The following is a 27,493-nucleotide window of genomic DNA, read 5'->3' on the forward strand; positions in this document are numbered from 1 at the left end:
CTGGTTGCAGTGTGATCCCATCCAACCACACAATATCCATAAGGATGCTTAAGTGAATACTCTTCACCCTTTAGACAATGCTAAACCTACAACTCAGCCTAAAAACTCTGGTCTTTTTGGCAAAGATGAAACCGGCAAGATTTGAAGCGTGAAATGAAAGTGCAGCAGGAAATTCAGAATATCAATTTGTGATAAAAGAGTGTAACTGGACCTGGCCATGGAGGGGGCCAAACATCAAAATGCATTGAAAAATATCCAAGTTGGACGACAAACAAGAAACGAGATGATTGTTTACCAACAAAATTGACTTCACGATGCATTTTCCTGAGCACCCAATTGATTTGATAATAGAGATTCAATTCAACCAAAGAAGAGTATTAACTAAACTAACAATTAGTATAATGCTGTCCAAATGCAACCCGTATGTCCTCTCGTTCCAACATATCAATCAACACAAACTCTACATGTCTCAAGAAACAAGGGAACCAAAGAGAACAATGGCATCACTGAAGCAGACAAGCAAACGCTACAATTACAACCCAAATAACAATGACCACCCAGAACAAGAATATTAGCAAAGATGGAACCTTCACGACACATTTGACAGTTTGACACTTCCAGAATCAAAGTTAAAATAAGCAAATTAAAGCCATGATTAGCGATTTCGCCATTCTCTTCGACAGATTTTAAATACCATTTTTTTTTATATACCCAGTTGTCGTTAGCCAAGTCCATTCACATCCACGATTAAGCATAATATCAAACACAAACCAAGCATTTCAACACCGTATCTTGAACAAATTTGAAAAATGGAACAAAATTAAACTACTAGGGATTAATCTACTTCTTCTTGCCGCCTTTACCAGCCTTACGCTTAGTAGGCAAAATAATCTCACCCTTAAGCACCGGAATCTCCATAATCTCAGATAACTGCCCGAACTTCTTACGGAACTTCTCGACCTGGTCAGCGTCAACAAGGACGGCCGACCTGTTCCCGAGGTAAAAAGGATGGTTCCCCGACCAAACATCCACCACATACTCCTTCTGCGTCCCACCTGTTGTCATCACCAATTCTCCATTGCAGTAAACTTTAGCATCCTCGTGGAATTCCGGGTGGATGTCGTTCTTCCGGCAAGTAACTTGTGGCCTATAGCCCCCTCCCCTTGTAGTCACCACCTATTAACAAAGAAAGAATGAAAAAAAAAAAGGAACCGGTTAAGTAGGATGATTAAGGATATAAGATGGGGTAAATGGTTTTGGGGTATTGTTGAATTTACCTTTCTGAGAGGGAGTGAAGGGGGAGGAGAAGGCTTGATTTGGAGAAATGTGTTTGGGAGAGTTAGCGCCATTTCTGCTCTGGCAGTACTGGGGGGGCTGTTTCCAAAGGGGATGAAATGAGGAGATGAATGGGAGTTTCGTGGTGGAGATTTTGGTATTGGCTTTCCCAAGTTTTTGAATTTACAAGAGAGCCCCAAGGGTGGTTTTTTTTTATGGGCCTATCTCAATGCCCAAACTTATTGGGCTTCATATCAGTTTCACAAAATTAAGTTTGTGCTACGAATAGATATATTATAAGCTGAGCTCGTAAGTTTATTTCTGTTATATATTTTTACCGAATTTATTTAATTTTTAGATTAAAATGCAATAAAACAAAGCAAATTGCAACATAAGACTGAAACACTAAACACAGTTCAAGATGATAATTTGAGTTTCTTCATTATTTAAAATTTTTAATTTATTTTTCCTTTTAACTTTATTAAATAATTTAACATGATTTATATTTTTAGACATATATATATATATATGACTAGTTTTTATATAGTTAGACAATTATCATATATTTTCTATTTTTGTAAATATGAAAAAATAATTTTATAGGATTAATAAAAATGTTAAAACTAAAAATTCTTTTAAAAAAATAGAAAGATTAAATATGACCCAATTATAATACCTGCAAAAAGTATATGTTGAAAGGACTTTTTTAGAATTTGACCCCGATATCTATGCTACAATATATAAAAGGAAGGCCCTAAGACCTTCCTTACATGACATCTGTCCAATATAATTGTTTTCTTTTTCTTTTTTCATGAGAAATTAATGGTCAAATATCAATTTAATCCCTCTACTTTTACATGACACCTATCCAGTACTCCAATGTTAATTGTTTCTTTTTGACGTGAGAAACTAATGGCCAAATAGTAGTACTAATCCCCCAACATTTTACATAACACCCGTCCAATATTCCAATGTCAATTGTTTTCCTTTTCTTTTTACATGAGAAGCTAATGGCCAAATATAAAGAATCTTGAGGATCAAATTGATAAAATTTGTAAATATAAATGGTTAAATTTATTTCATTATTTAGAATTAGGATCAAATTGATAGAAAAAATAAGTATTGATAACTAAACGTGTTATTATACTAATTGAAAAAGCGGGTGACCAAAACAGAACGTAAGCATAATTAAGTGACTATTTGTTTAGTTTACCCATATATATGATTAATATATAGCATGACAGGACAATAATATGAATTTAACTCAAATAAACAAAAATTAAAATCTATAGATAATAACTATTAACTTATAAATTTTGTATAATTTTATAATACTTTGAACACAAAGAAATAACATTAACAAATTTTTTCACTAAATTGAATCACCTAAACAAAGTTTTCAAAATATCTCATAAATTTAAACATATACATATTTTTCTTAGAATAATTTATGATGATAAATTATACATAATATAAATTGAATAAATAAGCGATACTAATCCAATTTTTGTTCGGAAAGAAAAAAAAAAACTAACCCAGCATTAAAAAATTTGTAACAATGATCTAATGATCAATTTTTAATTAGGATAAACTATATACTAAACTATCAAATTTTTTTATTTTAGGTATTCAAAAAAATTATAATTCACTCATGTTATATAGTTCGATCTTTTTATCACTCTATTAAAATCACAAATCACATGTTAACGTGGTAGTTAAAAAATCGGTATAATATTTTAGCCATCAATTTTACATATTATATGTAGTAGCTATACAGAGAAAAAAAAATCAAAATTACAGAAAATTAAATCTCAAAATAATTCTAAAAAAAAAAAAAGAGACAGCTTCCCTAACTAAGAGATACCTGAAATTTTTCAAGTTATGTTTTTATCATTTGAGTTGAATGATGTTGAATAAGATGTTAAACCCAGATTCAAGGTTTCAATAATCAGGCATGTATTGACATTACTTGCCTTCTTTGGTAGCCATCTTTTCCTCTATAATCTTCAACCAAATACAAACCCTAGTAAAATTAAGCTCTGATTTCAACTAGGGGTGAGTATTCAATCGAGTAAAAAAAATTCAAGTTAATCGAGTTGATAAATCATATTTTAGCAACTTAACTCAATTTGAATTTTTTTCAAATCGAATCGGGTGAAAAAATTTCGAGTTAAGTCGAGTCGAGTTAACGAATCATATTATTTATACTCAATATTGCGTTTACATGGACCGATTATTTAAGATGAAGTATAAGATTATTTAACTACATAAACAATATAATTGTTTTATCTTTTAACTTAATAAGTAAATATTTATCAAAACAACGAAATTTTGCCTTTTAACTTTAAAAAAGGTAAACATTTATCGAAACAACGTAGTTTTCCATTTTCTTATTCAGATTTTCGGATAACTTGAATTGTGTAATTCATATTGGAGTTAAACTAAAAAACTTAATTTTTTATTCAAGTTGATCCAAATAACTTGATTAACTCAAATAACTTGAACTATTTTAATTCAACATTTGAATTTTTTATCGAGTTTTTCGAATCGAATCGGATTTTGCTCACCCCTAATTCCACCAATGGCTAAAACAAACAACCCTTTGCTTTTCATAGGTGCTTGGGGGTGGGGGGACGGGTAGAGGATAGGGGTGAGATTACTATAAAATTTAATTTTATTATTATATTTTTTTAAATACTTACGTCTCTTATATATTTTCTTGAATTTCTTGGAATTAGGATCATTTGTAAATTTTGAGAGTTAATTTTTAAAATTATAACTAAATTGATATAATATGTATGTAACAACCAGATTTTAGGGCTAGTCGGAACAGTGGTTTTGGGACCACGAATCCGACGTAGTAAAAAAAAAATTATTATATTTTTATGGTCTACAGTTTTACGGAATGATTTCGTGAAAATTTCGTTTAAAAATTTTGACGTTTGGTCACTCAATTTAGTCAAAAGGACTAAATTATAATAAGTGCAAAATTTGAGTTCTACATGTTAAAGGTGTCCAATTGCTATGGGATTTTAAATTAGAGGTCCTTATATGATAATTAGACCATTTGTTAAGTTAGTTGACAAAAATAGACATGAGGTAAGAGATTTTAGTGATTTGAGAAAAGGGAATTTTGATCATTTGGTTAATAAAAGAATAAAAAGGGAAAATAAAGTCAAAATTTGCTCATCTTTCTTCAACCTTGGCCGAAACTTGGAAGAGCACCATAGCTAGGGTTTTTTCATTTTTCAAGCTTGATTGTAAGTACATATTAGCCTCGTTTTTAATGCTCTTTATGTTTTTGAGGTCGTATTCACCCAATCTTTCTATTTCTACCATTGTTTTGAAGTAGGGTTCATGTTTAAAATTTTACCTATGTATGACATGCATGTGTTTTGATATTTTATGGTAGAAAATGAAAGTTTGATGTGTAATAAACAACTTTTACTAAGTGATTTTTTATGGAAATACATAAAAAGACATATTTATAAAAAAGTTATAAAATGTGTAGTAAAGATGTGATTTGATGAAAAATGTGGGCTAATATGAGCATGTATATAGTTCAGCTAGGCTTGGGTAACAAAGAAATTGAATACATTTCAATTTACGAGCCTAGGGAATAATTTGTAAAAATGTGAAAAGTTAAGAGAAAAAGGTAATTTTGCCATAGTATGATTTTCGGACCGAATTGAACAATGTGATAATTAAATAAGTTAAATTTGCTATTATAGATCAAGAAAGACGAGGTTTGGACCGTGATCGGGGGAAAAATAAAGTTATTGACAATTAGATCCATTTCCTACTATTTTTGTACCGAGGTAAGTTATTATGTAAATAATGCATTGTTCTAATTATGTTTAAAATACTTTACTATTGTATGAATTATGATTACTCATTGAGCGTGTTCAAAAAAGTTACGACAATCGTAAATCCCGATTGAACCTTAGGAATAGATAGGGTACAAATGTCATGACATTAGGGTTATCGAGACTATGTGTAAGACCATAGTTGAGCTATTGGCATCGAAATGAGGTCCCATGTAAGACCATATCTGGGATATGGCATTGGTGTAGTACTTTGTGTGCGAGATTCCCAAGTATCCTTTAGTATCCCAAGTGGTTCAATAGGAAATGCTACGAGAATGTCAAAGTTGTGAAAGACTATGGTATGTTGTAAATTGGTACATGTATGTACATAAAACTTATGCTTAATGAGTTCGATATGTGATGAAAACCTCGATAAGGTTGTGGTTGAGTAAGTTTGATTATGTGATTTATAATGACATTTGTGTTAATTTACTTCAAGTTAATTGTATGTTAAATGTGAGTTTATAATGATTATTATTTGCATGAGAACTTACTAAGCTTTAAAGCTTACTCATTTCCTTTTCCTTTGTCTTATAGTGTTATCAAGCCAGTTCGGGGATCGGAGATTATCGGAGATCCAGTCACACTATCAACTTAATATTTTTGGTACCAATAATTTCAATATTTTGAATTGTGGCATGTATAGGTCTTGGTCATTTTGTTATGTGTCATAATTGATTTGGCCAAATGTGTTGGCTTATGTTGGTTAATATTTCATTTTGTAAATGGCCATTGAAATTGGCTAATATTGATTTAAGTATATATACATATGGTGATGCCTTTCATAGATGTGGTAGTTGCACGTTTTAAGTTGGTAAGCATGTGATGTTTGTATGTAATAAATGGTAGCATGTGAAAGATGTATGGATGCTTTGATTGTGGCTGGTTTGGTTGAATGTATATACTTGGAGTGGTGTTGTGTTTGTTGTGTAGGTTTGTGTATGAAAGGGTAACAATATGGCTTGGAAAATAGCCTTATTTTTGTTTACATGGCTAGACACACAGACGTGTGTCTTTGCCGTGTGTGACACTCGGTTAGCCCCATGGGCGTGTGTTTCGGTTGTGTGCCCCTGCACTTTAATTGTTGCAAAACAGAATGCTCAGTATTGAGCACACGAGTAGAGACACGAGCGTGTGGACGGCACGGCCTCAGGCACAGGGTTGTGCCCTGGGAGTGCAAAGTCTGCACTTATTTTATGAGAAATTATGAAAATTAAATCAACCACATGGCCTAATCAAACGGGCATGTGCCTTAGTCGTGTGACTTCAATTTGTTTATGGATGACAAACAGAGAGTTACAAGAGTTAGGGACATGAGTGTGTATGACTACACGGCCTGTTCTGATGATTAAATAATGAATCTAAAAAATAACTAGAGATGGCGAATTACTGAATACCTAAAATTCAAAATCAAGTCTTCTCAATTCAAAATTGATCAATTACAAGAGACAACTTTTATTTATTGGTATAAATAAAAATTTCTAATTAATTAAAAATACTTTTAAATTTTAAATCAAATTAAAATTCATTAAGCAATAGTTATTGATGCAAAATTTTAAATTTTAAATTTTGATATAATGATATATTGTTAATTATTAAAATTAAATACATATTAATTGTTTAAAGTAGTTGATAACCTCCTACGAAACCATCCTTGTAAAACTTTTTACCCTGAAACCTTTAAATACATCTTCTATAATTAAAATAAATTATTATTTTTTAATTTTTCACAGTTAATTCAACACAAATTTAAATTAACTTAGAAAGTATAAATCAGCTAATTTAATTAAATTATTTTAAAAATTAAACAATAAATTAATTATTGTATAAATTTGTCACTATGGATATTTTTATATTTTAGTATTTGATAACATTAGAATTGAATCATGTGAAATAAATGAAGGATCCACACAATGAAAACATAAGAAATAATTCCAACATAACTATATAAAAAAATTTGATAAAGTTAGCTATGAAATGTCAAATATATTTGTAATACCAAATATTATTTTGAATTAAACAATATTAAAAACCAAACCTAAGAAACTTCAAAATCAAAATGAATTGCAGTAAACCTAAGATAATTTTTAAAATTATAATAAATTTTCGTCTAATATATAATTTTATATATGAGTTTTAATTTTATGTAATTTTATATATTAATTTTTATTTTCTCACAGATTATTAATACAATTATTGATATAATATTATTTTATATTTTTATATTACATATACAAATAATTTTATTTACTTAATACAAAAATAATTTAATGTATTTAATAAAAAATTCATATATATATAATTATACTAAATTAAAATTTATAATATAAATTGCATATTAAATTAACACTCAGAGATATGTGCCACTTCGTTAATATAAGGAAAAAACTCAAGTTGAACCAACATGTTTGGCAGGGCTGATGTGAAATGTTGACTTCAAAAGGAAAATCTTTAAAAATGTCATCATCATTTACTATGACTAGGAATAGAACAAAGTTGGTAATAGGACTGCCACATATTAGTAATAAATTCTTCTTCTCCAGCAATTGGATGGGTGGATATTATTAAATCTATTAATTTTCTACGATTGATACATTTCGTTATGATTTATAATCTTGAAATTTATTCTTATTTTTATGAATATTAGATGTATATATTTTCATCCCATTTCCTTCCGTTTTAATTTAATTGTTATAATTAATTTTTATTTTAAATTTTTTAAATTAATAAATATTTAAATATAATTTTTAAAATTATTTAAATATAATATATATTATATTATATTATTATATTTTACTCTTTTAATAATCTATATATAAGGATAAAATAATAAGTATATATAGTAGAGCGGGGCAAAAAATTAATATAACTGTTGTATTCTAACTATGCAAAAATAAAAATAAAAAAATCCACCTCATCTTATATAGTTACATCTATTCTTCAAACAAAAAATTGCTCCATTCAAAAGAATGGATTCAAAATCTATTGAAGGGTTTAAATTTTACCTTTAAATTTATCTATTAAAAATTAAGCATAATTAATATATATTTCTCCAAAATGACAAATAAATAAATAATTATGAGTAGGTTATTAAATACAGTGAATGAATATCGTGCCTAAAAATTTAAATATAGATGAATGAAAAGGGTTGCAAAAAGAGCACCGATTAATTCCTTTGATTTTTAGCCCAGCCGATTTACAACAAAACAAAATTGAGTTTCTTTACAAAAATCAATGTCAGTTGAAAGTGATTTTAGATCAAATGATATTTACTATTTTTAGTTCCATCTCTTTTAATTAAAATATAGATAAATATTTATCTATTTATACTATATTTAAGTCTCTAATTGAACTGTTGACACGTATTATATTTGATTATTAGAAATAATAAATATATTATTTGGTATCAAAGTTTGACATTTTCTTTTTAACATGGTATCTATATTTTTTTTTCAGTGTAATACTTATATTTAACAAAAGTTATATATTTTGTTACTTGAAGGTAACAATGTTCACTTTTTAGTATTTAATTGATTTTAGAGTTAGATTTGATAAAAGTTAATTTCTAATGTTATTATTTTTAAATTTTTATAATTTTTTAATAAAAAATTAGTGTTAATTATGAATTTGTATAATTTTGTGTTTAATTTTTTAACTATAGTTTGATGGAAGTATTTTAATTTGGGTTTTAAGGTCAATTTGATGAAATTTTATGAATTTTCATCAAATCAATTCTAAAACCTGGATAAACAATGAAAAGTTAACATCATTAGCTTCAAGTACTAAAATGTATAACTTTTATCAAATACATGCACCACATTGGATAATAATAACACATATACCGCATTAGAAATAATACCAAAATTAGATACCAAATTATGGATTAAACCTAAATATTATTTAGACTATCTTTTACTATATAAAATCCATAAAACCAATTTAAAACTAGAATAAATGCACATGCAATGGAAATTAAATTTAACACAACAAAAGTTTGTTTTAATTTTGATATTAAGTAAATTGATGGTTCTCAAAAAATTAATGTAATTTAATTCTTATTAAATTCAAAGTAAGTAATTATTGCTATATTTTATGTAAATCAAGCTAAATTTGTTAAAGCAAAATCAAATTGATAACAATTTGTAAACTTTAAAAGCTAAATTTATTATTATATAAAAATATATATAATTGATAAAAATAGTAATATTGTAATTAATTGTACTTAATAACTTACTTTTGAATTAACAAAATTAAATTATTTTTACAATTTTTTTGAGTAAAATCAGTTTATTAATATCAAAATAGAGATAGGAGGTAAAATTTTTAATATATATTAATCGAATAAGAAAAATAGTCCAACCCTCCACCCTAGTCTCAAGCGATGAATATTGCTTCACTTAATTATTGTTTAGTAAAAAGAAATACAGAAAGGTTACAAATGAGAAGGAAATCATATTTCTGCCAAGTGTCCTGGAAGTTTGCGCAGCTAGCGACTCTGGAAAAATCAAAGCTCATTACATAACTAAACGTAATTATACTTTAATTAAATGCTGTATTGGAAAAGAGAAGACAAAGACCCAAATTTGAGGTTTCTCGTGACGGATGGATCACAATTTACTCATATACTATTTGAACCCCCCAAACAAAAGTTTACTTAGATATCACTGCTGGTTAAGCTCTTCCCCCTTGCAATCCAACCATAAAAGATTTCTTTTTAAACTTTTATCACACTTCTTAGTTGGTCATTTCTCAGTTCCCCACAGATTTGAGTGATCCAAGCAGTAAAATCAAGTTCTTTTTAAAAGGTATATTTTGCATATGGGTTGTTCCAGTTTTTCTTGGATCTCTGCCAGTTTCCAACTTTGTTTTTTTTTTTGACTTAGGAAGAGTTTAAAGTTGTCGCAGCCTTTTAATCTGTCTTTGATCATTGTTCTTAAGACTAGTTGCATATTGTGGCCATGGAATCTTGGGACCACTAACAAAGTAATTTGCTTTTTGTCTGATTTTATTTCATTGTGGACTAAGAGTCTATTTTTTAGCCGAGGTATGGTCTTTTAATGTTTTTTAATTTATTGCTTTTCTTTAGTTTTTCCTGACATTTTGGTTTATTGGTTAATAAATTCAGCAATGGAATCCATCTGCATATCGCTAAAGGCTACTGCAACCGCCAGTCCGGTTAATATCAGCCAAGGTCGTAGTAATGGAGGCACTGTTTTCTGGGGTGAGACTATTAGAGGAGGTTGGGATTTTGGAACACAGTTATCGAAGAGTTTGAGAGCTGAAAATGGTGTCAAAAAAGCTAAACCGGGCGTTGCTTACTCTATTATCACCCCAGAAATTAACAAGGAGACAATGGTAAGTAGGAAAAAAAAAAAAGAAAGTATTTCTAATGTTATGTTTGATCCAAGGATTAAACAAGTAGTACAAGATTTCTTCTAGTAAGAGCTGTTCAGATCTTTTTAAAGTGGCCTTTCGAAACTTTTGATTGTCAGAAATTTGAGACACCAAAGTTTGAGGCTCCACAAGCAGACCCAAAGAATGTGGCTTCCATCATACTGGGCGGCGGTGCTGGGACGCGCCTCTTCCCTCTTACTAGCCAAAGAGCCAAGCCAGCCGTAAGAAACCATTTTCCTAAGAGAAAGTAGAAAAACTATTTTTATGTTTTGAAAGTAAACATTTTTCATTTTGAAGATGAAACCCAATTATTAAATTTCAAGTCTCAGATTGGTAGGATTTTAACTTTTTCCATGATATTATTTGGTTTGCAGGTTCCAATTGGAGGGTGTTACAGGCTGATTGATATTCCAATGAGCAACTGTATCAACAGTGGGATAAAGAAGATATTTATCTTAACTCAGTTTAACTCCTTCTCCCTCAATCGTCACTTAGCTCGTACTTACAACTTTGGGAATGGTGTAAATTTTGGAGATGGTTTGGTTGAGGTAAAGCCATACTGATTTAGCCTTACTATGCATATTATTTAGAAATCCATGTTAATGCGTGGATCATGATGTTTTACAATTTCCATTCTCATAAAATGTAATTATCTTTTCTGAAAGTTTTGATGAAGCTACGTTTGCTTGTCATAGGTTCTGGCGGCCACTCAAACACCAGGAGAAGCTGGGAAGAAGTGGTTCCAAGGAACTGCTGATGCTGTGAGGCAATTTGTGTGGGTTTTTGAGGTTAGTTAATAGATTTTGTACTTGAGCTGAAATCATCCGCCTTCATCATGAAAGTTGACCAAAAATGATTTGTTTCACTACCACCAGGATGCCAAAGCCAAGGATGTGGAGCATGTATTGATATTGTCCGGAGATCATCTTTACCGAGCAGACTATATGGATTTTGTTCAGGCACGTGGCTAGATTACTAAGAGTGGAAAAATATCAGTCGGAGACTCTTCTTTTCTACTTCCTCACGAAGGAAGGTTGCTCCTCGAAAAATCATCTGGCTAAACATCAGTTATATCTTTCTTGCAGAAGCATATTGACTCAAATGCTGATATCACAGTCTCATGTTTACCAATGGACGACAGGTACTTATTAATTATCATTTTATGTCATATCATTTTGAATATTATAAGATGAGTGTAATGGCTATATCTTTTATATATGATTCTCTTAGTGTATCAAGTTTTTGCAATATTCCCGTATTGGTCTCTATCGCTCAGAGCATTAAGTATATACTAATGGTTGCTTGGAATTCGGGAATTAACTTCACTCTTTCTGCAGCCGTGCATCGGATTATGGATTGATGAAGATAGATGGAACAGGACGAATTGTCCAGTTTGCCGAGAAACCAAAGGGCCCTAATCTTAAAGCAATGGTATGTGCTTGTACTCGTACCCCGCATTTTTGTAATTTCAAATATAATTAGTGATCTTGTTTGTTTCACGTGTACTACAGCAAGTTGATACCTCCATATTAGGACTATCAGCTCAAGATGCTGCAAGATATCCGTACATTGCATCAATGGGTGTGTATGTGTTTAAAACTAGTGTCTTGTTAAAGCTTCTAACTCGAAGCTATCCCTCATGCAATGATTTTGGCTCTGAGATTATTCCGTCTGCTGTGAAGGAACACAAAGTCCAGGCACGTTGACTTTCACATGAATTATTACCTGTAGTTTTTGCTGTGTATTTTTCAGTAGTAATCTGTTACTATTTGCAATAATGTGGACTTCAAATCTAGTGATCAAACTGCTGAATTTCTGGCTGTTTGGATGTTTTGCAGGCATATTTGTTCAATGACTATTGGGAAGACATTGGAACAATAAAATCTTTCTTTGATGCTAATTTAGCGCTCACAGAACAGGTTACTCGCACTTTTCTGTATAAGTTCTAATCTTTTATGTGATTTACCTATCAAAATAGATACTAAATCTCCTTTTATGAATTATCTGCTTGCAATAACCTACCAAGTATATGATCTTAAAGAACTGGCTGCGGCAACAAACACTTGTGCATTTTTGTGTATAGATCCTCTGATTAAGATTCTGTCATGTCATCATGTTTGTATATAGACAAAGAAATCATTTGCCTTATCATTCAGTATGTGGCACTACGAGACACCTCACTTGTTCCACTAGTGTACCTCTCATAAGCCTAAGCATAATATTTGGTGTTTATCTGGTGAAAACTGATTATCCATGTTCCCCATGCAGCCACCAAAGTTTGAATTTTATGATCCAAAGACACCTTTCTATACATCTCCAAGATTCTTGCCTCCTACCAAAGTTGATGAATGCAAGGTATGCCATAAAGCTTTAATCTATGCTGTGAATAATAATTTGATCGTCTTATCTCATGGCTAATTGCTTACTGCAGATTGTTGACTCCATAATTTCACATGGTTGTTTCTTGCGAGAATGTAGTGTTCAACACTCTATAGTCGGTGTGCGCTCACGTTTGGAGTCCGGCGTTGATCTTCAGGTGATTCAACATCTTCTCTTTCCCTTAGAAAAGCATCTGACAAGGATTAGAAGTAGTTTTTTTTTCGATAATAAACTGTATCTGGTGTGAGAAATTATCTTCATACATGTGTTCTTTTGCAGGATACCATGATGATGGGAGCAGACTACTACCAAACCGAGTCCGAAATAGCATCTCTGCTAGCAGAAGGGAAGGTTCCTATTGGTGTCGGACAGAATACCAAGATCAAGTAAGATTTTAGATTGAAAAAACTGTCTCTAGACCAACTAAACTTTTTTTATTCTATAACTTTGTACCAGATAAATCTCCACATATAAGAAAATATTTGTCTTTAAAACAGCTCCTTACATCGTCAACTAAAACTTCTTGCATTCTGATTTTGAAGGAATTGCATAATTGACAAGAATGCCAAGATAGGAAAAGATGTAATCATATCAAACACTGATGTGAGTGTTACCTTGCTTGCTTCTATAAATGTGGAATGTTCCCTTGATAACTTTAATTTACTTTCATCCGCCCAGGCTGTTGAAGAAGCTGAGAGACCAGAAGATGGGTTTTACATTAGGTCTGGGATCACAGTGATAATGAAGAATGCAACCATCCGAGATGGAACTGTCATATAAAACATTTTAACTTTGAATCCTTCCAGAGGCTGATTCTGTTCTGTGCTGAACCGGTGATGGAAAGCCGAGTCCAAGGGAAAAATATATCTAGGACTTTATGCTTATGTAAAATTCTGAAGTTCCTATGTACTTTTCAACTAAGTTCAAACACCATTTGTTTTATTCGTCTCTTAGTAGCACAAACACAAGCTTACAGCAGAAAATAAGCTGGTTCATCAGATTAGTACACAATCACAGAATGTATCACTCTTTAGTTAAGAACAACTCATTTTTAGAAGAGTTCATCTAATTGTAAACCCTAAATAAATAAATAAAAAACTAGGACATCATCTTGAAACTTTATCTTCAACACTTCTATATTACTACAAGACCATCATGTATTTTTATTTTCTCAATTTTCCGTTTTGCTGACACCATTTCCAGACCACCATTGTGCTCTTCTGATTTCCCTTGCTTTGTTCCATTTCTCGATGTCTCTCAACCTTACATACATCTTTCGAATACGATTAAGTTTCTGAGATTCTTGAGTGATGAGGTCGACAGTTGAGGTGCCTTGGCTCATGATTACCTCATACCCATCTCCGTAAGAGTCCATTCCTTCGGCTAACAGTTGCCAGAATAGCCCACCGATGGCTGCACCTCCACCCCTGGCTGATGAGTAAATCGCTGTGTAAACAGTGTTGTACAGCTCGTCTCTTTGGTTAGGACCCGCAATTTTCAAAGATTTTCCGAACTCGGCAAAGAGCAATGGTTTCTGAAGGATGTTCTGAGCATCTTGGATGTGATTGTACAGCCAATTATTCAAGAAGGCAATTTGGCTTTCATCACTTGAGCTTTGTAACCTGCTCAACCAGCAAAATTTTGTATACATTGGCTTACAATTTTTACTTAAAAAGGGGATAGTTTCTACTGAACATATATATATTTACCATTGATCAGGATATGAATGAACTGTCGCAAAGTCAATGCCAGGGATCTGATTATTTGCAATGAAATCCGTTCCTACTTGAAAGTTAGGGTTATATTGCTGTTTTTGAGATGATGATGGTCCATAAAACCCTTCTAAACCAGCTTCTAGTAAGTGATTTCCATCAATGGACTTTACATGAGAAGCCATCTCTGTAATCCAGGCCTGTTCAGCAAACACAATCAAAGTAAAATGTGTAGGGTGGATAAAAAAAGTAATGTTTTTGTTGATAATGCAAACATATCTAATCTTCACCTAATTTGTGTAACCTAACACAAAGAATGGACTAGGTTATGTAGGTTCCCAGTCTCATTAGACCACCACCGCATCTTTGAATATTGGAGGCAGGTAAGGGTTAAATCCACCCCAAAAAAGTTAATACTAAAGATGTGTACAGTTACAACTTCTAACGCCACTAATTATGCATGGGTCGGCAAAAAGCACCGACTCAAACCATTGGCATTAAATTCCACAGCGTGTAAAAATACGTTTCATAAAAGTGAAACCAGAACAGAGTAGCAGTGAAGCAATGAAGCAAAAGAGCTTGAAGATGAGATATTGCTGACTGACCTGCATGGTCTTTCCCGATGGATCCGAGAGGCACCTAGGCTCATTCATAAGCTCCCACGCCATTATTGTTGGTTCATCTTTGTAAGCCACTCCAGTCAGGGTGTTACGTCTTGTAAGAACAGTCTGGTACGCCCAAAATAAATGAGTTTACTCTTGCATTAATTACATATCTACTATTACCAGTTATATTATGTCCGGGAAATGTTCATCAACCTATGTCTAAATTAGTACAATAAATTAATTATTCAATATAATATCTTATCGCTGTCATTTCTATAAATGTCAGAAAAGATGGAAGGGCAAGCGTATAAAATGTTAAATTAGACTATTAGAGAAAGAGAGAGAAGGGGGGAAAAACAGAGACTGACCTTGATGTGGTTCTTGTAGTATTCTTTAACAACAGAGTTGGTAAAGAAATCATCATCAGAGCCAATGGATTGTCCTTCATTTCTTGCCCAGTTCACATACTGTTTCTTCCCTCCAAATTGATCATAGTTATTCGCGAAGCTTAAAACCAGCTTAATCCCATATCTCTTGGCCTCAGATCCTACAAAATCCAATCCCTTCAAGGAAATAAAAAAAAAAACAAATGTTGAGAACCAGATCACGGACCAGATTTTTAACCTGACAAGTATTTTGATTCGAACCTGGAACATTTGTTCATTGTAGGAGCCAGGCGAGTACTGAAGAGGCCTGTCTCCACCATCACTGAAAGCCCAAGTTCTGGCTATGGTGAGACCGTGCTCTTTAGCTTGTTGAAACGCAGATGAGACTTTGCTTCTCTGAGATGAATCAGAGGCCATGTACATGAGCCAATAAGCATTGAACCCATTTGCATAGAAAGGACTTCCACGCAACATTAGCTGCAGTCCTTTAGTTTTGATAAACCCGTCATCAGCTTTGACACGCAGGAGAAAATTTCCTTGTTGAAATAACAAAAAAAGGAGCAAAATCAGACCCCAATGCTTCATTTCTCTTTCTCCCCCTTAATTTCTCTCCAAAAGCAGCAAAGGATCAAATAAGAAAAAAACAAATAAACTCAAAAAAACAGACTTTGGTGGTTTATATAGCAGCGGAAGTTAGTGGTCACTATATTTTGCTTCATCTAAAAAGGGAAAAGAAAACTTATAACATATGGTGGAGCATAGTTGTTTTCATTTATTAACTTACCGATGCAATGGTTTCTTACAAGAACTGAAAACCCTTTAATGCCCTTATTTGGGGCGGTTCCCCAAAAGAATAAAGATGGGATTTGAATGTCATATTGATACTTGACAGGGAGAAAAGGGGGGACAAACCCAATGTTAAACATGGCGGTCCATTTTAATAGTCCTCATCACTTTCTAGATTCCACTGCTGAATTACCTATGCAGGTAGATAACTACTGTAGTAATTCAATCCACATGGAAACGGAACATCCGTGAAATTCTTTTACCTCTGTTTCAGTGTTCACTGGGACTGAACAAATTTGTCTTCCACTGCATCCTGACTCATCACCCATGGCCCACGTCACTTGTTCTCAACAAGGAAACCGTGCATTGTATTGTTCATCTTCTCAGCATGTTAGTTTTTTTTTAATGAGATCTATAAGCGATGGGCAAAATTTTAAAAACAAAACACGCTACGTGGGTATTCACATGGATTAAAAGGGTTTTTTTACTCAAATAATATAAGATAATTAAATAAATATTAAAATGGGATAAACACAATATAGTAAAAAAAATTGACATCGTTTGACCAACCGGCGGCACCCTTCTATCTAGCCACTAGTCACATTAAGTTTTTTTTTTAAAAAATTATAAGTACAAGCGGGTCAATTGACTACATTAGACTAAAATGTGATGGATTAAAATATTTAAATGTAGATTTGTCATTTTGATTGATAAGCTTTAAAAGTGAGGCTTAGCAGCTTGGTGGTATCAAACTTCAAATAGTGTAAATTATTCTATAAACTCTCTTGTTTATTATTATTTTTATTTCTCTTCAATACAAAAAATAGAGAGACTTCTTACTAATTAGTTTAAAATGTTTTTTATTAAAAATTATTTTTGTTAAAAGTGTATTCAACTAAAAATAAATTTTATTTTTTTAAAAAATATTTGTTAAAATAATATTTTTGTAAAATTATTTTTGAAAAAATATTCAAATGGAATAAAGTAATTTGAATTTTTTAAAAATAAATAAAATTTATTTCAGTTGAAATCTAATTTTTACAAAAATACTTTTAAGTAGAAAAAACCTTTTGGACTAATTGGTAATAGACTTCTCTATTTTTAGCGTTGAAGGAAAATAAAAGAAAATAAATAAGAAGGGGTTATTAAGAATTTATCCTTTTGCGACACTTTTAAAGCTTTTCAATCAAAATAACAAATTTATATATCAAATCAATAAATATTTTAAATCATCTAAAATTTATTATTTTTTAAAACTTAATGTGACCGATGGTTGGGGAGAGGAGTGCTGCCAATTGGTCAGACAACATTGATTTTTTTACTATAGTTCCTACCCGTCTTCGTAAATATTATTGCATTTATCCTATTTTAATATTTATTTAATTATTTTATATTATTCGGTAAATAAACAATAAAAGTCATAAAAATTATCAATACATTCTAAGAATTTTAAACTTTTATAATATATTTAACATTTTAAAATTAATGAAATATATATATTTTTGCAAAATGTAAAATGCAAATGTTCGTAAAAAATTCAGAAGTAAAAAAGTAGTTTTTTTTAACAAAGTTTAAAAATTTAGTTATACATTTTACATAATTACAAAAATTAATTTTTTTACAAAATTAAAAACTTTTAGAAAAATTCAAATAAACCAAATATTACAAAAAATTAAAAATTAAATTAAAACTTGATTTACCGTTGATAAACTCTAATCAAGCATTGACAAATATTGATTGATTGACGATAAATGCTATTTAATATCTAATCAATGCTTGATCAACATCGGCTTATATCAGTTAAAGTCTATTGGTGCTGATAAAATCAATTAATAGTAATCAGGTCAAATTTTATCTAAATAAACATATTGATAAATATATATAATTTTTACAATGATTAAAATTTATATATAATATTGAATTTCATATGATGGCACGATGATTAAAGGTATTTATCGTTCTAAATTTGGTCTAAATTTGAATCGTGCTTGTTATTTGAGTTTTATCCTATTATAATTTATTAAAAAAATCTTATATATAATATTCAAATTACACAAAATCAAATCATATGATTATTTTCCTCAATGTTATAATAAAAATGTAATGATAATGGGGGTATGGTGAGACCTTGTTGGCTCACCCATACTCCCCCAATTCGGGAACTTCAAAGTGCCTAAATATCAGCATCACCTAATTTAGCGTACATCACGGCGGCATTTGGATTCGGCATCAAGAGGTGGAATTAACTTCTATTTTCTTAAACATGTAAATGGAGACAAAAATGAAAAGATTCAAAGTCACCATGAGAACCCAGCCAAAAGCAAAGAATAGAGGGAAAAAGCAATATCTTCCATTGTTGAAAAAATAAAGGTAAAGGAACAGGGATGCGTTCACTTTTGTGGGTCCTCATTTCCCCACTCAACGCTCCTTTAAAATTGTTTGGTGTTAGAGCCTTTACCACGGATTCACGATGTCACGCTTCCTAAAAAATGAATCCATTTTTTTTTCTTCTTACGTTAGTCTGCTTTGTTTGATATGTATGCTATTCTTAACCCAAATACTACTTTTTTCCAAAGATGATCAATGATATTTTCAGGTTTTGCTCCACTCTAATTTTAAGTACTTTTATACCAAAAAAAAAAAAAAATTAAGAATGTGGATGTGAATTCCAAAAATGTTATAATTATGTATATGTCTGGATTAAGCCGATTGATCTCATATTACAGAGAGATTATTACATATTATTGACGATAATTTTTATTTACATAATTATGCATGCAATTTTTTTTAAAAAAAATCCCTTAGGAGGTCAATTTCCATGATAAAACCACTCCTGACGCGGCCCACCTTATATTTCTTAAGTATTGTTTGATTGATGGGAAATTTTTTCTTTAGATTTTGACTCCACCAACGTTTTATTCATTAATTTTTAGTCGTTTTCAAAGTAATTTAGTTACTCAAATTATATTCAAACTCGAAAAGTGTAGATTTTAAATGACTATTTTATTTGAAATTTTGAAACTTATGCATAAAGATTAAAGTGAGTGCACCATATCTCTAAATCATGTACGTTATTTAATTTTAACAAATAAAAATAATAAAAATGAAAACTTTTTTAATAATTAAGTAACTAATTAAAGGATTTACCCATTAATCTATAAGCATTCAGTCCTAGGAACTTGGGATCCTTAAAATAATGAAAGAATAGTTTGATCGTTGAAGGTATCCAGCAGGCAAGCACCGACGCTGGCTCGCAGCGCGATTTCGTATTACGAACATAGCGGCGTAATGTGGTGAATAGTGGATTAATGGCTCACAGTGATAGGATGGAGGTGCCGGCGCCTCGTGCTCTTTGTCTGCTTTTCTTTCGGTCCACAAACTTTTATATTCCTTCATCCTCGCCCAATGTTTTTAACAGCAAAAGTTTTTTGTTTTGCCATGATTCAAGTCGGTGCTTACCGCATAGGTTAATTAGCACAGGATTGGAGCCTGTCGATGTTCAGTTGATATTGAACAATGGGATCCAAATCTTTGATGTGACAGATCGAGCGGAGTACCCATTTGTGGATGTTGCCTACTGCCTACTCGTATTTGGGGGGATTCATATGGGGAAACTTTGCACCCTAACTAACCCAAAATGCATTGATATCGGACTATGCTAAAGATTGTTCATACAGGGACATGACCGACGCCCAATCCCCAAATATTTTTTTACTTCACTAGCTTGCATCTTTTTCTTTTTTAATGTTCACATCGAGACTGTACTTTGGATACGTTTACTATATAAAAAGTTTGATTTAATTTGATATTACGTTGTGATTGTAAATGAACAGAAATACAAAAATTATACAAGTAATTATGTGATTTAAATTTTTTGACAACTCCTCTAAGACCATCGACTCTCATATAACCTTTCATCCTACGAAAAACTACAATGCTTCCTCCAACTATCATTATCTTATAAAATGTTTTTACAGACGTGAACAAATTCTAGCCTACTTAAATTAATGTTGAGTGGGAGGGGAAAGTGTTTATTTGGGTCCAAGAAGGAAATAGGGATGCTTGAACTGGATTTCATATCATAATGGAGCCCAAAATACTAAAAAGCTACGAGCTATGCCAGCCCACTTCATCAAGTTTCTTTAGCCAATTGAATTTCTTTCTAATAGGTGGTAGCTTTGATTAGGGTGAGTATATGATCGAATAGAGTTGAATTGAGTCAAAAAATTTTGACTTGGTCAAGTTGATAAATCCTACTTTAGTAACCGAACTTAATTTGAATTTTTTTTTAATTTAATAGAATCGAGTTGAAAAATTTCGAGTCAAGTCGAGTTAACAAATTCTATTATTTATACTCAATATTGTGTTTACATGGACCGATTATTTAACTAGTAGCCGAAGTACAAGATTATGTAACTACATAAACAATATAATGATTTTTCCTTTTAACTTACTAAGTAAATATTTATCAAAACGATGTAATTTTATTTTATTTATTCGAATTTTTGGATAACTCGAATTGTATAATTCATATTTGAGTTAAATAAAAAACTTAATCTTTTATTCAAATTGATCCAAATAACTCAATTAATCTAAATAACTCGAAATATTTAATTCAAAATTTAAAATTTTTCAAATTTTTCGAATCGAATCAAATTAAATTTTAGTGAGTAAAATTCAAACCGGCGTTGAAGAAGCAGCACCTGAAAGCTATAAAATAAAATCATGGGTTTATTTGGAGGGAAAAAGTAGTTAACGCCTAACGGCTCAACCAACTACCGGTCGTGTGCGAACAGATCGCTTACCACGTGATTAGAAGCCTGGGTTAGATATTGAAGGACTGCGCCATATGTATAAAATCATCATCAGCCTTAACTGAAAGAAAACCAGAACAGAGCAGAGTGTTCAAGTTATTTCCCATTTTTTGGTCTTTCTTTATGCCAACTGATAATCAAATGAAAGACATGAAACCGAATTCCATAATGGGATCGTCAGTCACCGACGGCGAGATCGTGTGCGTAACAGGCGGCTCTGGGTTCATTGGTTCATGGCTCATCAAGCTGCTCTTGGAACGCGGTTATGTCGTCCGAGCCACTGTGCGCGACCCTGGTTGGTCCCTTTATTATTGTTTTCTTAAGACTTTCTTGTCCCTCATGATTGGATGATTTAAGCATCTTTTTTACTTGAAAAATAGTAAAGTTTTAATTGTTGTCGTTCATATTTGCTTGTTTTATTAATGGAGCAGGCAACTCGAAGAAGGTGAAGCATTTACTAGAGCTACCTAAAGCAGAGACGCACTTGACTCTTTGGAAAGCAGATTTAGCTGAAGAGGGAAGCTTTGATGATGCAATTCAAGCTTGTACGGGTGTGTTCCATGTGGCCACGCCTATGGACTTCGAGTCCGAGGACCCTGAGGTATTATATTAATATGGAATATGGTAAATGTAATTAAAAGCCAATCTAGTAGTAGCATAGATTTACTTTTACATAAGAACATGGAAATGACTGTTTGCTGAGTTGCAGAATGAAGTCATAAAACCAACAATCAATGGAGTGCTAAGCATCATGAAAGCTTGCGCCAAAGCCAAAACTGTTAGAAGGTTAGTGTTCACATCATCAGCTGGAACTATTGATGTTGCAGAACAACAAAAGCCCTGTTATGATGAAACCTGTTGGAGCGACCTTGAATTCATCCAGGCCAAAAAAATGACTGGTTGGGTTAGTATTCCAAATTCCCGCCCCAAAACACAATCAGGGTTAAAATTTTGCCAAATTCTAACCCTTGTTTTCTTTGTCGTATAGATGTATTTTGTCTCCAAGACAATGGCAGAGCAAGCAGCCTGGAAATTCGCTAAAGAAAATAACATTGATTTTGTCAGCATAATACCACCTTTGGTGGTCGGTCCATTTATTATGCAATCAATGCCGCCAAGCCTCATAACTGCACTTTCTCCTATCACCGGTACAGTCTTCTGTAATTTCACAGCTTGAATCAATTATCCACATATTTTTTCACCCCAATTTCTGACGAGATGTCTTAAAATGTAGGGAACGAAGCTCATTATTCGATCATAAAACAAGGCCAATTCATTCATTTGGATGACTTGTGCAGAGCTCATATCTTTCTATTCGAGAATCCAAAAGCGGAAGGTCGCTACATTTGCGCCTCTCACCATGCTACCATTATCGATCTTGCAAAAATGCTCAGTGAAAAATACCCTGAATATAATGTTCCCACCAAGTAATTAATTCCCTTCACACGATTCAAAGTTTCTATAGGATCACCATCATTTCGAGTCATGTCCTAACTATACCATTTTTTGGTCAGGTTCAAAGATGTGGATGAGAACCTGAAGAGTGTGGAGTTCTCCTCAAAGAAGCTCTTGGACTTGGGATTTGAGTTTAAATATAGCTTGGAAGACATGTTCGTAGGAGCTGTCGAGACATGCCGAGAAAAGGGACTGCTTCCTCTTTCTAATGAGAAGAATATCAAAAACATAGACTGAAAAATATGAACTTTCAACAATTGAGTGCCTACCCATGTCTTCCATTTCTAGTAGTGAAAACAATAAAGATTTAAATCTATTATCTGTTTCCTGGTATTGTACAATTTTTAATTGCAAACATTGGTAATGTAATTTGGAGTCTATTCTGGGAACTTTGTGATTTATCTAATATTTTCAGCATTCCTGAAAATCAAAGGCTCAGTTTTTACTACCGAGCTCAATCCTATTTGCCCAACAACAATAATCAAATAAAGTGTTACTAATGATTTCTAACAAGTCTGTCCTAAGGTTTGGCGGTGGGCACGATCAAAGCTCAGCACCACTGAAACAAAGAGACTTAAACCGAATAGAAAATTTACAAGAAAGCAATAGTACATTAAGTGTACGAGTAGATACTCTAAAAATATTTTTTTACTTTGAATGGAATACAAGGGATGGAGTGATTACAAATGAAGAAAAAATCTCTATTTATAGTTAAGCTCTCTAAATTCAACGGTACAGATTAAATTATATCAATGATTGAGATTAGTGTTTATCTATAAAATGAGAGTCCTAAATGATTTAAATGAACCACATTTAATCAATTGACATCCATGAGACGCTCTTTATGCATTCATCACAGGCTTTGGTCTGTGGCTCGTGACACTTGTGCCTGATTGTCAGCCCTCTCTATCCTTTTATTTTTGCTTGCTTCCAATGAGTTTGTTATGGGCAAAAACAAAGAAAAAAAATGGTTAAACATAAAATTGGTATCTGAACTTATCTACTTCTCCCAAATTAATACTTAAGGGTTTTTTTTATCCCAGATTAGTACTTGAACTTTTTCTCCGTCAACTAATTTGATACTTTTTTTTAATGTCGTTAAATTTGAGCGCAAAATAAGATTATGACATATGACATAATGACATCATCATGATGTCATAGTCTATTTTTCTATTTCACTTTCACTTTCACTTTCACTTTCACTTTTTTCCTTTTCCCTTTTCTTTTATTCTTCCCCATTTCCATTTCCATTTCCATTTATATTTTTTCTTTTCTTCTCATTCTCATCCTCTCTTTCTCAACCCTAGCTGCTGCCAGCATGCACCACAGTTGCACTCCGGTGTTGTCATCAACGTTTGTTCTCTAGTCCAAATAATGGCACAGGTAAACTTTTGCCTCTTGCTCTTTCATTTCCTATGATTTGTTTTCACAGAGAACTCCTTGAAATCCCATTGGGATTCTCTCCCGCTAGTCACCTTGCTCCGATGTTGTCACCGCCTGTTTTAGTGTCATCACCGATTGAAGAAGCACCGAATAAGTTTTTTTCTCTCTCCTACTTTTGCTCCTCTTCTTTTCTACTTCATTTTTTGTTTTCAAAGCCCCCGGTCGTCACTTCATTGTCGTTACTCTTCGATGTCGAACTGAGCCACCACCGTTGAATTATTATGAAACTTGACTGTGGCTTTTCTTTACCGCCTCCAATGTATTGACCATTTGGTTTACTGATCGTGACCTGAATCTTAAAAACCCAAAATGGGTCTTGGTTTTGATTTGCTTCTCATAATTTTCTTTTTGTTTGGTTTTGTGTTCTTACGGATTGATGGGTTTTGTTTGTTATGTTAATTTTTTATGAGTTTTGTGTTTTAATGGATTGATGAGTTTTGTAATTTTTCTTGCTTTTATTTCAGTACGTAAGTTTAGTTATCCTAGAATTGGAGGTTGTCAATGGTTAAAAAAATTAGTTTTGAGACTTGAAAGTTAATAGCACAAGGTAATGTTGTTAAAAGGTAGAAATGTTTTTAAATTTCTTTTCAAAGGAACTCAGAAATGTTACATGAACTTAGAAGAAAAAGGCAAAATGACGAGAGGAAGAAGGAAGAATAAATGAATATTGGGAAAAAGAAGGAAATAAGAAAAAAATGGAAATAATTTTTAAATGTTTTATTGATTTTTAATATATATTTTAAATTATGACATTATCATGATGCTATTATGCCACGTGTCATAACTCTATTCTACCACCTATTTCAAACTTAATAGCATTAAAAGAAATACCAAGCTAGTTGACAGGAGAAAAAGTTTGGTACCAATCTGGAAAAAAAATCTTTAAGTATCAATCTGGGAGAAGTAATGTAATGGCCTAAATTCAAGGTTATCGGAACAATGGTTTCGTAACCATAGATCCGATTTAAAAAGAAATTTATTTCAATATTTTTGCTTGAAAATTGATATGATAGGAAAATCGTATGAAAATATTGATAGAAAAATTTTACCAATTTAATGATTAGATAGAAAAAGAAATTATTGAAGAAATTGGGTAAAAATAAGGTATCGAGACCTCAATCTCGTAAAATCGAGTAAAAAATAATTTTATAAATATTTATGAAATGTTATTAATGTGGTATTAAAATTTCGTTAGGAAATTTTATTGTTTGGGTAGTCAATTAAATGAAAAGGACTAAATTGTAATATGTGTAAAAGTTGCTAGAGTGATTAAATAGCTTAAGAATCTAATGAGAAAGGATTTAAAAGGCAATTAGACTCAAGTTATTTGGGCTGGACGGCAAGGGTATGAAATCAGCAGAAAAATTGATAAATTAAGGGTAAAATTGGAATATTGCAAAATTAACTAAATAAAGCTAGGACTAAATACAAAATATCTAGATTTCTCTTCATTTCTCTTCAATTCCAGCAGCTAAAAACACCATAGGAGGGTTCTATAAGCTGGTATTTCATAATTTTTGCACCAAGTGAGTTAATCCTTGCCTTTTTCTTGTAATTTTTGTGTTTCTAAGACTTTTACAACTAGGTCCTACTATTAAATTCATTAGTTTTTGATTTCATGGATGAAATTGAAAGTCACCATGGTTGAGTGCTGTAATTTTATGATGAAATAGAATTAAATTAAAGCTTTAATTTGTTTATGAGATGATTTTATTAGGTAATTTCAATAGAAATTAATTTTTAGGACCTAATTGTGAAAATGATTGGAATTAAAGTCTATTGCTGAAATTCTGATTCCTAAAGGTTGTAAACTAGTTTAAGGTGATAGAATAAAATGTTAATTGAGAAAAATCAGCTCAATTGAGAGGCTCATTGAGTAGGGACGAAATTATCATTTATTAAAAGCTTAGGGAAAAAATGGTAATAAACAGCTTGCACAAAAACAGTTTGGACAGCAGCAGTAGACTAACTTTGAAAAATCACCATAAATTGTAGAAATCGAATTAGAAGATGAAAACAATATGGAATTAAAGCTTATTGAGTCTAGTTTCTCATAGAAGAAATAGTGTAAGCAATGGATTTGTAAATTTTGAGATATAATGAATTTTGTGAGATAAGGTCAGAATGAATTCGGGTTCCCCTGTTCTGACTTTAAAAAATCATAAAAAATTTAAGAAAAACAATTATGGGCTTAAATTTATATATCTAGAATCCTTAATGAGTCTATTTTTAAGAGAAACAAACAAGAACATCATTTGAATTCTGTATGAAGAGATAATTAATTTTTAGTGAAGAAGGGTCAATGACTTTAAAGAATAAACTGTACTTATTGGCTAAACCAAAAATTCTGAAAATTTTATGGTAAAAAGATATATGAGTTTAGTTTCAGGGAAAATTAACGGATCTTAATTTTGAGTTCCGTAGCTCAAGTTATAAATAATTTAGTGACTATGACTCAAGTAGACAGCTTTGAATGAACTATAAATAATAGTTGAATTATAGAGAATGTTGCATATGAACATGAAATGTATTAAATTGATAATTAAATTTATTTATTTAGATACAGAAGATTAAAATACAAAGCTAGACCGAGGAAAGGAAAAAGTTCGGGATTAGTAGATTTTTATTGTTTACAAACAAGTATCAAGGTAAGTTCGTGTAACTTGAATTATATTCTTAAATGCTTGAAATGCATGTGTTTGATATGAATATGATTTGAATGTTCATTATATGGAAATTTATGAAACATTAATATATTTGATAAAATGGGAAGAAATCCCGTTTGAATGAAAGGAAAATTTGATGGATCTCTGAAAAGGAATTGATGGTAAAAAGGATCTTGCTCGGACGGGTGATCCTATCCTGATATAGCCCTCCGAAGAATATGTGTAAAATGGATTTAGCCGGACGGGTAATCCGAATTAGGTCAATTTAGCTTTGGACTGGTAATTCAGATCCAAGCTCATTAGAATAATTGTCGTTGCGAGGATTTAGCTGACTGGTAATCCCGACAATACTCTATAGGGATTTAGCTCGATGGTAATCCCGCCGCAAGGTTGAGGTTCATGGAGTGTGCTCTCGAAATGGAAATGTCGCACATGAATATGAATTGACAGACCGAATTGTACAATAAATGTGTACCTCTGAAAATCCATCGAAATTCTGATAAATTCAACGGGATAAATATGGAAAAATTACAAGGAAATGGAAATCATGGTATTGACGAGCTCATCAATCATAGTATATATATATTATTGATACATGGAAATTATTGTACTAACTTGAATGTTAAGTTTGTGCATGTTAGGGTAATAATGCATTGAATGGATATATGAATGTTTATTATATTGTATTGAAAATATTAGGTAAGTATAATTC

General features: G+C 31.7%; 4 protein-coding genes across 7 annotated transcripts; 2 read left to right on the top strand and 2 right to left on the bottom strand.

The window, feature by feature from the left end:
- Positions 1–684: 684 nt before the first annotated feature.
- LOC108455744 (50S ribosomal protein L31, chloroplastic) lies at positions 685–1,457 on the bottom strand. Its single transcript, XM_017754286.2, has 2 exons — positions 1,278–1,457; positions 685–1,176 (listed from the first exon to the last, which is right to left on the bottom strand). The coding sequence occupies exons 1-2, from the start codon at positions 1,347–1,349 to the stop codon at positions 841–843; spliced, it is 408 nt and encodes a 135-aa protein (XP_017609775.1). The 5' UTR covers positions 1,350–1,457; the 3' UTR covers positions 685–840.
- Positions 1,458–9,669: 8,212 nt separating this feature from the next.
- LOC108456953 (glucose-1-phosphate adenylyltransferase large subunit, chloroplastic/amyloplastic-like) lies at positions 9,670–14,031 on the top strand. Of its 4 annotated transcripts, XM_017755722.2 has the most exons (16): positions 9,670–9,946; positions 10,025–10,185; positions 10,267–10,496; positions 10,634–10,756; positions 10,910–11,083; positions 11,231–11,323; positions 11,411–11,494; positions 11,621–11,676; positions 11,873–11,966; positions 12,047–12,232; positions 12,374–12,454; positions 12,804–12,890; positions 12,967–13,071; positions 13,194–13,300; positions 13,457–13,517; positions 13,593–14,031. In XM_017755722.2, exons 3-16 carry the CDS (start codon positions 10,269–10,271, stop codon positions 13,692–13,694), a joined length of 1,581 nt encoding a protein of 526 aa, XP_017611211.1. In that variant the 5' UTR covers positions 9,670–9,946; positions 10,025–10,185; positions 10,267–10,268; the 3' UTR covers positions 13,695–14,031. The 4 variants fall into 4 exon arrangements, with proteins under 4 accessions (XP_017611211.1, XP_052884064.1, XP_017611210.1 ...); XM_053028104.1 differs by having other exon boundaries at positions 10,025–10,496; XM_017755721.2 differs by lacking the exon at positions 10,025–10,185.
- On the bottom strand, positions 13,825–16,407 carry LOC108456954 (mannan endo-1,4-beta-mannosidase 7-like). Its single transcript, XM_017755724.2, has 5 exons — positions 15,879–16,407; positions 15,600–15,794; positions 15,232–15,354; positions 14,624–14,826; positions 13,825–14,536 (listed from the first exon to the last, which is right to left on the bottom strand). The coding sequence occupies exons 1-5, from the start codon at positions 16,200–16,202 to the stop codon at positions 14,086–14,088; spliced, it is 1,296 nt and encodes a 431-aa protein (XP_017611213.1). The 5' UTR covers positions 16,203–16,407; the 3' UTR covers positions 13,825–14,085.
- Positions 16,408–21,248: 4,841 nt separating this feature from the next.
- Positions 21,249–23,061, top strand: LOC108454128 (dihydroflavonol 4-reductase-like). The gene is made up of 6 exons (XM_017752461.2): positions 21,249–21,512; positions 21,649–21,818; positions 21,927–22,121; positions 22,206–22,365; positions 22,452–22,644; positions 22,732–23,061. The coding sequence occupies exons 1-6, from the start codon at positions 21,341–21,343 to the stop codon at positions 22,907–22,909; spliced, it is 1,068 nt and encodes a 355-aa protein (XP_017607950.1). The 5' UTR covers positions 21,249–21,340; the 3' UTR covers positions 22,910–23,061.
- Positions 23,062–27,493: the final 4,432 nt, after the last annotated feature.

This window comes from Gossypium arboreum, chromosome 5, assembly GCF_025698485.1.
Source record: "Gossypium arboreum isolate Shixiya-1 chromosome 5, ASM2569848v2, whole genome shotgun sequence".
In the NCBI taxonomy this organism is placed as follows: Eukaryota; Viridiplantae; Streptophyta; class Magnoliopsida; order Malvales; family Malvaceae; genus Gossypium; species Gossypium arboreum.

Excerpts from the sequence above, each read along its gene's own strand:
- LOC108455744 (XM_017754286.2), bottom strand. The coding sequence starts at position 1,349 with ATGGCGCTAACTCTCCCAAACACATTTCTCCAAATCAAGCCTTCTCCT. Across the intron at positions 1,177-1,277 it reads CTTCACTCCCTCTCAGAAAG|GTGGTGACTACAAGGGGAGG; the intron begins GTAAATTCAACA and ends CTTTGTTAATAG.
- LOC108456953 (XM_053028104.1), top strand. The coding sequence starts at position 10,269 with ATGGAATCCATCTGCATATCGCTAAAGGCTACTGCAACCGCCAGTCCG. Across the intron at positions 11,967-12,046 it reads GCCCTAATCTTAAAGCAATG|CAAGTTGATACCTCCATATT; the intron begins GTATGTGCTTGT and ends CGTGTACTACAG. Across the intron at positions 13,301-13,456 it reads GGACAGAATACCAAGATCAA|GAATTGCATAATTGACAAGA; the intron begins GTAAGATTTTAG and ends CTGATTTTGAAG.
- LOC108456954 (XM_017755724.2), bottom strand. The coding sequence starts at position 16,202 with ATGAAGCATTGGGGTCTGATTTTGCTCCTTTTTTTGTTATTTCAACAA. Across the intron at positions 15,795-15,878 it reads ACAATGAACAAATGTTCCAG|GGATTGGATTTTGTAGGATC; the intron begins GTTCGAATCAAA and ends ATTTCCTTGAAG. Across the intron at positions 15,355-15,599 it reads ACTACAAGAACCACATCAAG|ACTGTTCTTACAAGACGTAA; the intron begins GTCAGTCTCTGT and ends TGGGCGTACCAG.
- LOC108454128 (XM_017752461.2), top strand. The coding sequence starts at position 21,341 with ATGCCAACTGATAATCAAATGAAAGACATGAAACCGAATTCCATAATG. Across the intron at positions 21,513-21,648 it reads AGCCACTGTGCGCGACCCTG|GCAACTCGAAGAAGGTGAAG; the intron begins GTTGGTCCCTTT and ends TTAATGGAGCAG. Across the intron at positions 22,645-22,731 it reads GAATATAATGTTCCCACCAA|GTTCAAAGATGTGGATGAGA; the intron begins GTAATTAATTCC and ends TTTTTTGGTCAG.